This window comes from Podarcis liolepis, assembly GCF_965112155.1.
Source record: "Podarcis liolepis genome assembly, chromosome: 1".
In the NCBI taxonomy this organism is placed as follows: Eukaryota; Metazoa; Chordata; class Lepidosauria; order Squamata; family Lacertidae; genus Podarcis; species Podarcis liolepis.
Genome location: NC_139554.1, coordinates 48430915 through 48445170, shown reverse-complemented (window position 1 = coordinate 48445170; position 14256 = coordinate 48430915). Strand labels below are relative to the sequence as shown.

General features: G+C 41.3%; 1 protein-coding gene across 15 annotated transcripts in view; it reads left to right on the top strand.

The window, feature by feature from the left end:
• The first annotated feature begins 1785 nt into the window (after positions 1-1785).
• The window catches only part of RAD51B (RAD51 paralog B), a 297374-nt gene continuing 284903 nt past the window's right edge, over positions 1786-14256 (top strand). For 3 of the 15 annotated variants that reach the window (XR_014516114.1, XM_083461034.1, XM_083461027.1), the window contains exons 1-4: positions 8605-8923; positions 11452-11566; positions 11768-11881; positions 13317-13433. Coding sequence is in view for 14 of the 15 variants with exons in the window: in XM_083461034.1 (XP_083317160.1) it covers positions 11477-11566; positions 11768-11881; positions 13317-13433 (321 nt within the window). In the remaining variant the exon portion in view is untranslated. The other 12 variants (XM_083461035.1, XM_083461025.1, XM_083461031.1 and 9 more) reach the window with 12 other exon arrangements.

Sequence of the window (14256 nt, the reverse complement as noted above, 5' to 3'; positions counted from 1 at the left end):
TCTTGAGAGTCCCATGGACTGCAAGAAGATCAAACCTATCCATTCTTAAGGAAATTAGCCCTGAGTGCTCATTGGAAGGACAGATCGTGAAGCTGAGACTCCAATACTTTGGCCACCTCATGAGAAGAGAAGACTCCCTGGAAAAGACCCTGATGTTGGGAAAGATGGAGGGCACAAGGAGAAGGGGACGACAGAGGACGAGATGGTTGGATAGTGTTCTCGAAGCTACCAGCATGAGTTTGACCAAACTGTGGGAGGCAGTGGAAGACAGGAATGCCTGGTGTGCTCTGGTCCATGGGGTCACGAAGAGTCAGACACGACTAAACGACTAAACAACAACAATAAAACCATCACAGGAGAACAGGCTATACAAATACATTTACATGATTCATTTGGATTTGTTTCTCTTATCTGTATTTCACATGAGTCATTAACTGTTTTCTTAAATTCTCATACCATAGTTTGGAGGAGTATTTCACTCTGAAAGTCCTGCCACGTGGTTACTTTCTGTTCTGTCTTCTGTTGTGGTTGCCTTTTTTTTTTTTTAATAGATTCAATAGTTTAGCACCATGGAATTTGAGATAGATTTGTCTCAGCCTTTCACAGATTATTTTCTACAATTAGACCCCTTAACTCTGAGGCAAAAGGGAAGTGAGAAAGCAAATGCCAATGTCATAAATCCATAGGCACATGTTCCTGTCCAGATAAGGCAAACATTTAAAAATAAAACCCATGGATGTCTGCTCTCAAAGCCAGGTGAATAAACATAGATAGGTGAACATAGTATAAACTCACTCCTATCCTCCCAATATAACTTTATGGAAGATTTTTTAAAAATATCCATGCCTAAAACTAGAAGAAAAATGGTATTTAATAGTATAGTTGTAGTTTAATAAATACTGCAGGAACACAAATCACCAAGTGGATCTTCTGTTTTACAGCAACTCTTCTTCAATACTTCTTTCCCTTTCAAGCAGGCCCTTTGGGTGAAGGGGGAATGTGTCTAACACATAGAGGAGGCCACATCAACCTGAAAAAAGTACAGTCCGAGAAGGAAGGGTATGTTTCGTGGGGGAAGGGGGAGATTCAGCCAATGACCATCTCAGGTGACAATCCCAGACACACACACCTGGGAGTAAGTCTCTCTGAATTCTGAGTAGAGGTGCATAAGTTTGCACTACCTGACTCTTTCAAAGGTTCTGCTTTCAAGGTGTTCCAGCAGGAAATATGGCAGCAGTTGGATGATTTAGAAAAACAAATATAACTTTTGATCTCTGATTGACTTAGGTAGGAATGTGTATAAAGCTGGAACTGATCAACAAAGTGACTTTGGTTCATCTAGCTTAATTCTATACACATAGAAATTAACTTCACTGAAAAACTTCAAATTTTCCTCTGTTAGCATATGGTATTGCACAAAATACATAACCGCAGATTTCCAGAGCAGAAGTTAAAACCCTTACAGGAAAACAAAGATTGCATTATTTTTCTGGCTATAGGACTGAGAACAAGGATTAAGAGAAAGCTGTTTGCCTACAAAAAATGGCTTCATATTCCAGATTCAATATTTTTTGTGGCTTTGCAAACTTCAAGATGACCTTGCCCTCCTTCAGTAGAAATTAGCTGTGGGACAGAATGGGAGATGCAATAATACAGTGGTACCTCTGGTTACGAATGCTTCTGGTTATGAACGCTTCAGGTAACGAGCTCCACTAACCTAGAAGTAGCTGCTCCTGGTTGTGAACTTTGCCCCAGGATGTGAACGGAAGTCGTGCATGCAATGGGAGGCCCCATTAGTGAAAGCGCGCCTCAGGATAATAACGGTTTCAGCTTAAGAATGGACCTTCAGAACAAATTAAGTTCGTAACCAGAGGTAGCTGCTAGGGCCATGTTTCTGTTTCAAGTTGGATACTAAAATTAAGTCCAAAGGCATACGTAGTAGGCAAAAAAGATTGGTGCCAGGAATTGTCAGGCAGCATTTCCTGACTGCATCCTTGATCTTCAGTGGTGTTTCCCTTTAGCCTCCACCTACCAGGCAACAGCTCTCACTGATGTCCTCTGAGGCAAGGGAATGGGGCCAAGCAGCAGAAATTTGCTTGGTCAATGACAGAGGTAAGACTTGACTCATGTATCAGTAAGTAAGCCATTCCCTTGGGTAAATAATTGTAGCTCAGTGGCAGAGCATACATTTTGCATGCATAAGTTTTCCCAGGTTCAGTCCATGACATCTTCAGGATAGACTGGGAAGATCCCTCTTTGAAATCCAGGAAAGCTGCTGCCAATCAGTGAGGACACTATAGAGCTACATGGATCAATGGTCTAAGGTAGCTTCACCTAACCTGGTGCTTGCCAGATATTTTGGACTACAACTCCCATGAACCTGAGCCAGCACTGACATCCAGGGTGCAGCAGCTTGGATAACAGATCAGCTTCTTTTGTTCCTAATAAAAATATTTAGTGAGCCTTCTGCACCATGATATACATATCATTAGGTCACTTTATGGAGTGAATGAAGGCCACAGCAATGCCCTGTATGCATTAAATATACTTATTAAAATGCAGGGATAAAATGAGTACGTTCTTGTGTTCTCAGTCCTGGATTGAGAACTTATTGTTCCAAGATAATCTGCTGAGTAAAGTGTGCAGTTTCTCTGTCAAGGGCACCTCAATAGTCAGATCTCATATGGAGATAAACACGCGGACTGTGAGTCTACTTTACTGTTGCCAGCCACGCAGAAACCCTGTTTTGTTACAGAGTCAGTAGTTCTAGATCAGCTGACTCTCTGCCTTTTTCCTCCTCTGGTACAATTTCCGCTGAAGTACTTAGCTTGCTTCTTCTTTTTAGTGATAAAAAATATGCAAGACTGCAGCCGAGGGAAGCAAGCATAACTCTAGAGAGGATGTCTTGGATAATGGATTAAAATGTAGTTTGATTCATTGGGTCATTATGAAACAAATGTCTTCTAATGGATTTTGTTTATTTTAGTTTTCTTTCCAATATGTGTAACTACTTTTCTGCCAAAAAACGCATCCAAATTGATGCACAGCATAATAATTAAACCACAATGCAATGTACATTTTTTAAAAATCCATAAAACCACATAAAACATAAATAAATAATACTAAAATACTAGGCGGCAGGAAGAAATAGCACTCATCAAATAAATGACAGATTAGATAATTTTCTAAGGGCATGGTCTTATTCTTTAGATCCTGGCAAAGGGCACCACACAGGGTGAACAAGGCAGTTTCTGCAGAAAAACTGGGCCTTAAATCCAATCAAAATGTATTGAATAAATTTAAAAAATCCAATAGCACCTAGACTTGGCAGATGCTTTGCCTGGGAAAGAAAGGCTAGCTACCTGCTGAAAGTTGCTAACTTTCTTCAAGTCCAATATACTGTAGTTTTTTGTTTCAGGAACAGTTTTACTACAGCCTTTTTAAAGATAGCTGGGACTGCCCCCCTGTCTCATTTACCAGACTCAACTAGATACTCCCTCCCTGCTAGATGCAGTAAGTCAAGAGTGACAAGCATCAGGAATACAGGTTGGTTGGTTGAACTTAGCCATGTGCCTTGTCCATGTCCTCAGGCCTTTATAACTGAACGTCATCCAATAAACTTGGACCAGATGGTGTCCTGGATACCTCCATTTAGATTTTCTACTGGGTCTGGTTGTTAAGAGTCCCCAAGCCACTGTGAAGACATAATGCTGGCAAGGGAAGATGCTTCTGTGCTACCATCATAGCCTCAGAGTAGGCTCGATAGTAGGCTAACATGTATTCATTACTCTCATGTCAGCTCATCAGGCAAATGTACTTCACCTTATAAATTCAGGACAGTGGTCAGGGAAGTGGGAGAGAGAGAAAGTAACAGCAGAAAAATATAGCTCCAAGTAATAGATTACTATTATTAATAATAGTAATAGTTATAATCTATTGTATATGATGGTTGCAACTAATGGCAGATCCGTCTAAATACAATTTGCCTGATACATTCCATCAGGGCTCTTTGCTCCTGTACCAAAGCATAGCAATTTGCAATGCAATAGGATCATGCCTGTCTCAAGGGCCAATTCACAAACTGGTGTTATTTTCAATATGTGCAGACCACTTTTTCCCTGCCTGAACTGAGTATTTATGCAGCAAACTAGTATTGTGAAACAGCTGCTATGGATAAAAATCACCCTGGCCTTTGACACCAATATACTCTATTTTATAATTACTCCACCCCATTCTGTTTATTGTCATTTGTTTCAACTGCTTTTAATACTGCATTTTAAATTGTTGTAAACTACCCTGAGCCTTCCAAGTGGAGATGCAAGAATTAAACTTGGGGTTGCTTTAATGCAAAACAAATGCTTGACCACTCAGTTATGGCTCCTCTTCTTGATTTAAATATGAGTGTTGGTGGATCAATTAGTTAATTAACTGATAAAATTTACATTAAATTCCATATGAGAGAATGTGGCTTCTTAACATTGAGTAATGGCCTTAGCTATTTGGATTCATGGTAGTTGATTCACACAGCTGGTTTAAAATGCCTACATTCCATTCAAGGAAAAATTCAATGATGATGATGAAATAATAATAATAATAATAATAATAATAATAATAATAATACCCAAAAAGTGGCTATGTGACAGAGAAGACATAAGGCAAATCTACATTACATGTGTCTCAAATGGGCAAGGCAGATGGCAAAAACAACACTGATCATTAAATCAGAAAAGTTATGAGCTCAGTTAATATTTTTCCTTAGTGTTCATTAGACGTCTGAGGCTGAAAGTATAGTACTTCAGTTTACTATTGAAAGTGAGTTTATAGTCTCCCTCTACATAAAATGTTTTCTGCTCTTCTGTGGTTCATTTATTGAATTATGTACCACTGCCATCTCCTGGCCATATGTTTATTGCTCATTCAGATTTATGTTAAGATATTTCTAAGCAATACTGTATGTATTAATTCAAAACTAATTCCAATTCAGTTCTAGCCACTTAAAACAGACCAGACAAGATTCTGTACACTTCACATACATTTAAACCATTCCATTAACTAACAGAAAGTATCTCTTTCACGACTGTTTCACACAAGCTAAATGTCCTCAACAGAAGTACCACTCATGAAGAAAAGTGTGTAAAACTTATAGACACACATATGCCCATTTTTCACTGGATGTTCAGACCTTCCAAGTATCCCTACTTTCCAAGGACAGTCCCAGATTTACTGAAGCCATCTCAGTTTCTGATTTGATCCCGGAATGTCCCATTTTTCCTTAGGATGTCCCTATTTTCATCAGAGAAATGTTGGAGGGTATGGTTGTTTAGGGGGAAAGGTGGCACTCATTAGACTCCTGTTGATTTCCAGTCACTCTACAATGGCTAAACCTGATGCCTACAAAGGGCTCACAATCAGGGCATAAAGGCAATTTTCTTTCCTATGCTAATTATTTCCCACCAATACTTGTTTTTTTATATATGTTCAACAGTTCTAGGTGTAATAATGCTTACTCTAGTTTAGCCAGAACAGATGTTGGGCTAACTGGACTGTAATTTCCTGGCATCCCTTCTAAAAAAATAATTTAAAAAATCAGATTTTACATTGGCTGCTTTGCAACTTTCCTTTAAGGAGGCCTATTTTAGTGAGAACAGAGTTGCATATTCTTGTCAACAGTAATGCAGTTTTACAGTACTCTCAAGTGTATTCCATTTGGACCCAGTGACTTGTTAATTTTCATCGACACTTTACTATTATAAACCCTTTTCAACTAACAGGACATTGCAGGTCTATTTTAGAAGTGACTGCCACAGACAGATAAGTGCTGTTTCCCCTTTAACCAAGAGAAGGGAAACACATAGGATCTTGGAAAACAATCCTCTTAAAGGAGTCAAGGCTAAATGTAGAATAATCCCAAAGACCTCTTGTTTATCCTGTTGAGCTTCAGCTGAAAAGCATGCAGACTCATCCTCTCTGCAAGAGGTCCCTGCTTTATAGCTCAGAAATCAGCTGCCCTGCTTACTTATCCAACAGTGGCAGATTTGCTGGTGCATGTGTACCTCCAGTTGTTGTTGAACTCCAACTCCCATCATATCTGTCCATTGGCTATTCTGGCTGAGGCTGGAAGGAGTTGGAGACCAACAAAACTGGAGGGCCACAGGTTCCACATCCCTCCCCTAAGAGCTTATAGTATTCTGAAGAGGGTGTTGGCATGCATTCCACCCAGGATGCTGTTAGCTTTGCAAGACACCAAATCCATTTGGAGTAAGAGTCCTTGGAGAAGTTACTAGACTGGGGGGAAATGCTTCCTCCAATCCTAATTAAGTCTCCCACAGGACTCTTTCCATTGTGAAGACAGTAGAATCCCTAACAGAATGAAGTATCCTAGAATGCTGTGTGTATGAAACTATGTTTATGTGCTATGTGCTACGAAATGCACATTCTTTGGGCCCAATTTTCCCCATTTAACTCTCCATTAAACATAGGAAAGAGAAGGTTAAATGAAACTCTTTCCAAGCTCTACTGTCAAGTCATCACCTTTGATCTCACCTACATCTGAATTCTATGAGAATTGCCCTAAGGTGCTAGATAGCTAAGGTTCAGGGATAGGTGAGCAGGAAATTATTTATCTAATTCAGAACAGTTTTACATGGCTGTGCTATAGAAGCGAATTTCCTAATTTGCTCCCTCCCCCTGGATGTCAGGGAGTGTGTCAGGAGCAGGTCAGTAATAATTCACATAGTGTCAGTGAAGTTAACTCTATTTGTTCAAAGAAACGAAACAGCTTGGGAGGCCAGGCCTAGTGAACACAGCAACTTTTTCCAGTAGCTCTTGCCCCAATGAGGCAATTGTGAGGACTACCTTCCCACAGCTCTCTCAGTCTCCTCCTAACTTGGTTCCTTCCCAAGCAATCTGAGGCTCCTTCATCTTGCCCGTCTTTGCTCTGCCCTCTTCATACCTATTTGGGTTCTGGGAGACCAGGGGGAAGGGGAGCTGCCTATTGCAGGAGGTTAAGACATCCTGGCTTCCTCACCAACCTGTCTGCCTCATCTCTGCCTCTTGGCCTCCCTCCTCTCCTGCATCAGCTTCTACCTCTGATTCTGGACTGTTCTCTGCCCTAGCTTCATTCCTGCTCACTAAACCCTGTTACCTCTTCAGCTTTTGGCACCCCTTCCTCCCAGTCTGTTCCTCCTTCTCTCTCTGACCACTCATTGTCATCCCACCATCAACCCCCAAGCTCTGAGCCTTTTTCCCTTGGGGGTTCCCTTGGGGACGCCCCTGCTGGTGCCTTCCACCACTGCTCTGCATCCAGCTACTCTATGATACTGGACTTCTAACTAAAGTGGATAGACTATTTGCTAGGCAAAGGTTTCACAAAAATACTTATAATAACTACTTTTTCTTTTGCACAACGGCCAAGTTACTTTGTTGACTGTTTTCCCATCCCCGTAATGTGGATAATGTGCCCTTTAAGTTGTAGAAACACAGCAAAGTCATCTTATTTTAGCTTCCAAATGATGGGATAAGAAGAGATTTAAAATATTCCATCATCTGGTTTGTCCTTTGCTAAGCTAATTATTTTTGATTCCTTCATGGTAATTGGAGTGTTTGATGTCAATGGACTGTGCCACTGGCAAATCTCCCCTTTGTTGTTACTGTTGTTCTTTGCTTTTCTTGGGGAAAATCTGCCCTCAGTGTCCCAGTTTAGCAGGGCAGTACAGGGCAGTACAGTTAGTACTTGTTTTACTACTGTAGCATCTAAGAATCATTAGCCGCAGGGGTCCCATAATATTCAAAAACAAGCAAAATGCTGTACTAAATGCTGAAGTTGGAGAATTTAAAACTAAAATGAGTGAGTCATTAAGGCCAGATAGCTTTAACCATACCACTGTGCTTCGTAATTCCTTCATTTTAACATGAACCTTTGTGATTTGTAATGCTCACCTCAAATACAAGACGAACATTTCTACCACACTCCCATTCCCTCAAGCTTCTTATCCAGTTTAGTATTTAATCTATGCTGGAGAGGAACTCCTCCCCACTGACTTGTGACTCTTCAAGCCTCTCCCTCCCCCCCCCCCCGCCACTTTCCTTGCTGTGGCTCTTGCTGCCATATGTGGGAGACAGAAACCTCTTTCTCCACAACATAAACTTGGTGCTGCTACAGCTGTTGTGCCTCCCCTTTGTAAGCAGGAGTGAAGATGTTTGTTTAGTCGCCTCCTGCCATTGCTGCATGTGATAGCAATAGCGTTAGGTAGGATGGGCAGGTAGGTGGTGCAGGCAGTTGCAAAGTCACAACCACCCCCACTATCTAGTAAGGAGAAGTGCATTATAATCTGTAGGTGTCAAGTCAACACTGTTCCTGGTCTACCAGAAGTAGAGGAGAGGTGGGACAGTGTAGAGGCAGGAACAGCAGTCAAGTGAGGCCTCTTGAAAGAGGAATGTCTTGGGCAAGTGCTGTAAAGAAAATAGAGAGGGTGCTGGTCCAATACGCAATGGATCGGAGGAGTTCCAAATGATATGTGCTGTCACACTAAAAGCCTGATTCCAGCATCACGTGGAATGGACCTCATGAATGATAGGTATATCTACGCGGCAGTAATTCATAGCTTCATTCGTACACGGCACAGTGTGAAGACGGAAACTTTGCTTCCCACAATCAGATCTAACCCTCTAGCGGCCACGGCGAGTAACAACTATTTTATTAGTTTTAAAACATCAGCCCCTTTGGACGAACCCGTTTTGCTCAACTCGGGAGCAATAAGACAGAACTACAGCTCCCAGAAGGCCTTTCGTTAGCGTAGGCCCCGTTGCCAGAAATTACTGGACGAAGCGCCTCAGCCGGAGACCAATCAGAGCTCTAGGTGCTCTTGGGCGGATGTTTCCTCCTCCTCCTGTGGAGAAGTGGGAGACTTTGAAAAGTTTCCAGGTTAGGATTCGGGGCGCGCGGTGGGCGGTGGAGGCGACGGGTTCGGTTTCCCCGCCGCGTTTCTCCTTAGCAGGCGGAGTCAAGAAGTTTCTGGGCTGCCACTTCTCCGCCCAGGGGTGTGTGTGTATGTGGCGGTTGTGTGCATGTTGTGTGTGCGGGGGTCGAAGGTAGTTCCCGCTGCCGTCCCCCTATCCTGGGTATGTGTTGTGCGCGCAATATGCTGGGAGCGTGGAAGGGAAATAGATGGTGCGCGCAGCGTACAGTTGGGAGCTCGTGCTGTTGGAGGGCCTGGCTGCTGCTTCCGCCTGTGCCCGCCGTCGCTTCTCTCAGCAGTGCCTGAGCCGCCAAGCTGGAGCTTTCCCAGAACGTGGACTACAGCCCTATAGGGGGTTCCAGCGCAATCCTATATATGTCGCTTCGGAAGTAAATCCCGCTGCGCGCAGTGAGACCTCGAAGTGTGCATAGGATTGTTCGCTAGAGCGTGTTCTCCCCCTCCACCAGGAATGGGCAGGGCTATCATCTTGTGGCAAGGCTGCTTCTCTCCTCATTTAGCAACGTACCAAGACTTTACCGACTGTTAGTTCTTATGGGGCGTTATGTTTTCCTAGGTCAAAACACAATATTTCCTCAGAGGGAATCTCTTCCTGCCAGCTGGTGTGGTAATTGTAGTAACCTGTGTAGTTCTGGCAGATGGCATGTCTGTATGTATTTCAACTTGTGCTTATGTGGCATCACTGGCGCTGTATGGTTTCCTCCCCCTATGGTATTTTGTGACATTAAAAGTTATATCATTCAAAATAAACTTTTAGAGACTGAACACTTACCCCTTATGAAGCACTAGTGAAACTATTTCAGTATAAAATGTATCAAACCCCAGAAGGAAAACAGTTTGATCCTCCAAAACTAGCATTCCTGATATTTTGTGATTTTCTCTCTCTCTCTCCAACATTTACCTGGGGGTAAATGTGTAGTAATTAGGGTGGAGAGAGAGAAATGAAAGGTGAAACCTAATGTGCAACCCTGGATGGAATAAAATGAACTAAAGTGAGAAATGCAGGATACAGAGTTGGTTTTGCATTTTTTAAAAAAAGACATCATATGAACATGGGTGTGGCCAGGATTTTTGTTAGGGGGGAGGCAGAACCGAAGAGATTGGCCAGTTAGTTAAGTAGTCCTATTGTTTTACTTGATGGGGGCAGCTGACCTTTTCTGTCCCACTTGGCTATGCCCGTGCACATGAAATAAACAACTGATCCCTCAAGATGTTGTGCAGTCACCTGTGATAAAACCATGACCTTTTAAAAACACAACCAACTAGTGGAATATGATAGAATGAAAACACTGACAATTATCACTAGCAGTGAGGGAATGATACTGTGCACATAATACATTTGTATTATAAGTACTAGACTTGGGTACACAACACCATTCTTTCACTGTTGAGTGACCACAGCCATCCTTGGGCATCTAGTATTAAAGGGAATGGCTTTCATATAGCCTTGATCCCTGGCATATCTCTCTTACAAAAATTAGACATTTTGGGGAGGCTGAGATAAATATGATACAGCTGAAATTATTTTAAGAATAGCTGTGATCAAAGTATTATTTGAAAGCTATGGGCTGTGCTTCCAAGTAAATAAGTTCATGTGAACCTAAAGTAGATTCAGTCCATGATGACCTGGGTTGAGATTTTTCTCACTACTCAAACCGTGTTAATCAGAATAACAGTTCTCTTCCCAGGAACATCAGCCTGCCTTTGAATCACCTCAGGACACTGTCTGCAAAAAGACCTGACCATCCCTCTCAGTCAGTGGGGACTGGTGCCCATTGGGATTGCTAGGCTGGTACCAATAAATTGCTTGTAATAAAAGGGGGAGGGATTGTTAGGCTGGAAGGCAGGGAGGTCAACAGTATGTGAAGCCAAAGCCAATGACAGAGCTAACAAATACTGGTTATGTCCTTGTCCTGCTGAATTTTAGAATGGCAAAACCAAGGGTACCACAACTGAGCCGATTGTATGTAAGAAGACAGGCAGGTGGGAGCTGGCTGAGGGAAGAGTGAGGTTGGTGAGTGGTGCTTCTTTCACCCCAATGGACTATCCTACACTGGTTTCAAGCCCTGTTTCTAAGCATGAAACTTTAAAAACACAAGGACCCTACACTGAGGACAAGTTGGGAGAAAGCTCCTGGTTGAACTTGCTGGCCAGAAAGAGATACTTGTGACTGCTTTGTTTTGAGTGTCATTCCAATGCCATTTGTGTAAGCTGAGGAAAAGTAAAGGGCCACAAAGGTCTCTGGGCATCTTTTGGTTGCATTGTAACTGATTTTAGAGCGGGGGCAGAACTGGATTTATTACTATTCGTGAAAAACAACAGATTAAGTGAGATGGATGTGCTCGTATTCAGCAATATATTGAATAAGAGATGTAATAAATTCAGTAGAATGAAGGCAAAACTCTCTTAGGGAGGATGTGAACACATTGTTCTTGAACACAGTGTTTCAAGTAATCTTGCATTTATTATGACCTAGGATTGTGTTTCTTGTCACAAAATATATGAACATGGCAAGTAAGAAACTGAGAAGAGCAGGGTTGCCACAGGAGCTTTGTAAGAGACTCAGTCGACATCAGATCACTACTTGTCAGGTGAGACAAATTTAATAGAGGCATAAAGTCTTCTGATGTTACGTTAAAGGATACATGGCATGATTAAGACCAACCTGTGAACTCTTGTCATCTTAATTGCAGAAGAAAATAAATGTTTTAGAAATTGCTTTTAAATATGTGAAGTTATTTTAGTTATTTCCACTCTTAATTCTCCCAGATTTTTGTTTGGTAATGTTTCAGGACTTTTTATGTCTTTCACTACTGGAGTTAATGAAAGTGACTGGACAGAGTTACTGGAATGTGCAGAAGCTTCTTCACACAGTCAGCCAAGCCTGTGCTCCCAGAATGCAAACTGTAAGTATCCATTTGCTGATAGCTTGGTGGGTAGGCATGAGACTCTTTAATCTCAGGGTTGTGGGTTCAAGCCCCATACTGGGCAAAAGATTTCTGCATTGCAGGGGTTGGACTAGCTGACCCTCATGGTTCCTTCCAGCTCTACAATATATGATCCCAGGATAGGAATGACTATTATTGCTATGTGTGTCTCCTGTCTCATCTTTCCACTTGTAGGGGACACTATACTTCAGGTATTAACAATAAATGTGCTTAGCTTTAAAAAGGTTTTCTCCTTATAGAAAGGCTCACAGGAAGGAAGTAACATATGAAGTGAGCCTTGTTCTTCAGGAATATTGGTACTAGCAAATGCTTCCTTAGTATATGGCAGAGAAATGGCACAATACATTATTCTCTTGTATGTCAAACAGATAAACTGCTTCATGTGTTTTGGAAGAGGGACTTAGTTGCCCCTGCACTATTCATTTTCTCTGGAGTTACCATCCTTTGTTCAGTTACTTTTTACAGGACATCCAAGCAACGTCACATAGCTTTCTGTGTTATCCAGCTGTAATGTTTTAGTCTTTTTTGTCTATAGTACAATTAGCTATGGGTACAAATCTCCTAACAAACATTTGCCTTCTACCAAAATCTGTTAGGGTATCAATACTTTGAGATTTAGATTGCATTTATGTTTGTATTAGTTTGCATAAGTCTTGAAAACATTTTATTTTTTAATCTTAATCTGAGGCACAAAGCCTTCCTTTTTCAAATATAACCTTTTCAAGCAATTCCAACATGTTGCATCAAAGCAAAGGGTTTTTGGAAAAGAACCTGCTTGCTTTGTACCTGTTGTTCATGTTAAACACTTTATTAGATTTAAAAAATATGTATATATAAGCTTCACAACTCTGTACAAAAATCTCAATAAGCTGGGAATGTTATATACACACTTACCTGTGAGTAAGCCCCATTGAGTTCAGTTGGACTTAATTCCAAGCAGACAGGTTTAGATTTGTGCAGTAAACCTTGTAATGAACCCAGACTTTTTGGAACCAGTTAGTTTTGTCTTGGTTTGTGGTTTTTACCGTGTGTATGTTTTCCAGCTGTACTTAACCACAAGGATAATATTTTCTCTGAAGTGGTACTTTGCAAATTAAATGATGCATATTGTCCCAAAGAGGGGAAAATATTTTAAAGCTTGGCACGATGATACAAGATATAAATTGAAGGCTGTAGCATAAAAATGTTGATAGACACAACAGTCTTTAATATTGTTTTGTGGTGTTTGGTTTGGTCGGAAGATTGGGGAAAATCTCATTAAAGGATGAGAAAGTACATGGCATTTTTTTTTTGCCAAGCACTAAGAAATTCTACTTGGGAGCAAACAAATACCAGACATTTTTCTTACCAGTTGATCGCAACATCTTTTTCTAATTGATTTTGGTTATTGTAGGTTTATGAAATGAAAATGAAAAGAACCACCAACCCTTCATCAGCATTCTTGCCCACAACACTGGGAGATCTGGATAAAATATTGCATGGTGGGATTGCCTGTGGCTCTCTTACAGAGGTAAAAGCTGGCCAATCATGCTGCTTCTTTTTCTGTAATAGAAGAGGAGTTTTATGTTTTACATAAAAGGGGTGACTATTCATTAATAAGTTTAAAATGTGACAAACTGAATCCTTTTGTACATTAATAACTGGTTCTGTATAGTTCCAATTGATCACTAAAAATAATGTGCACTGTAAACTTTCTTGTTAATGGTAATGAACCAAAAGATACAGATGTGTGCTCTCTGTTGCACACATCAGTACTCTTATGAGCAGGTTAGGGGCAGTTGCAATGCTTGGTTGCAACACAAAACCATAAACCATGTATGAACAAATTAGTCTGTGCCATGATCTGTGTTCTAGTCTACACAGTTTGCTTGTTCCCACTTTGCTTCTCACTTTCTCCAGCAGGAAAACAAGCCATGAAGCACTTGCTTAGTGTTATGAATACACTAGACCTTGTGGTTTGCTTAGCTTCAAGCATGCCACTTTCTGAAGCCAAGGTTTGTTCCTGGCTTCCCAATGGTGGCTTGTTTGAGATAAACAAACCACAGAAGCTGGTTCAGACATAATATGAAGCCAGCCACTCTGTGGTCTGTTTTCCGGCTGGAGGAAAGGAGCAAAGTGTGAACAGCTATGCTGTGTGCATCAGCACACATTTCATATACAAACTAATTGGCTTAACCATGGTTTTGTGGTGCATCTGAATGTAACCAGTGTTTCTCTGTTTTCTACAGGGGGATCATGTGAATGGTCAGGCTCCCTAAGAGTAGCTTGTAGGCACTTTGTTCCTCCCTGGTCTTTTTTACTCCAGCACTGCACTGACTTGAGCCAGATTTTAG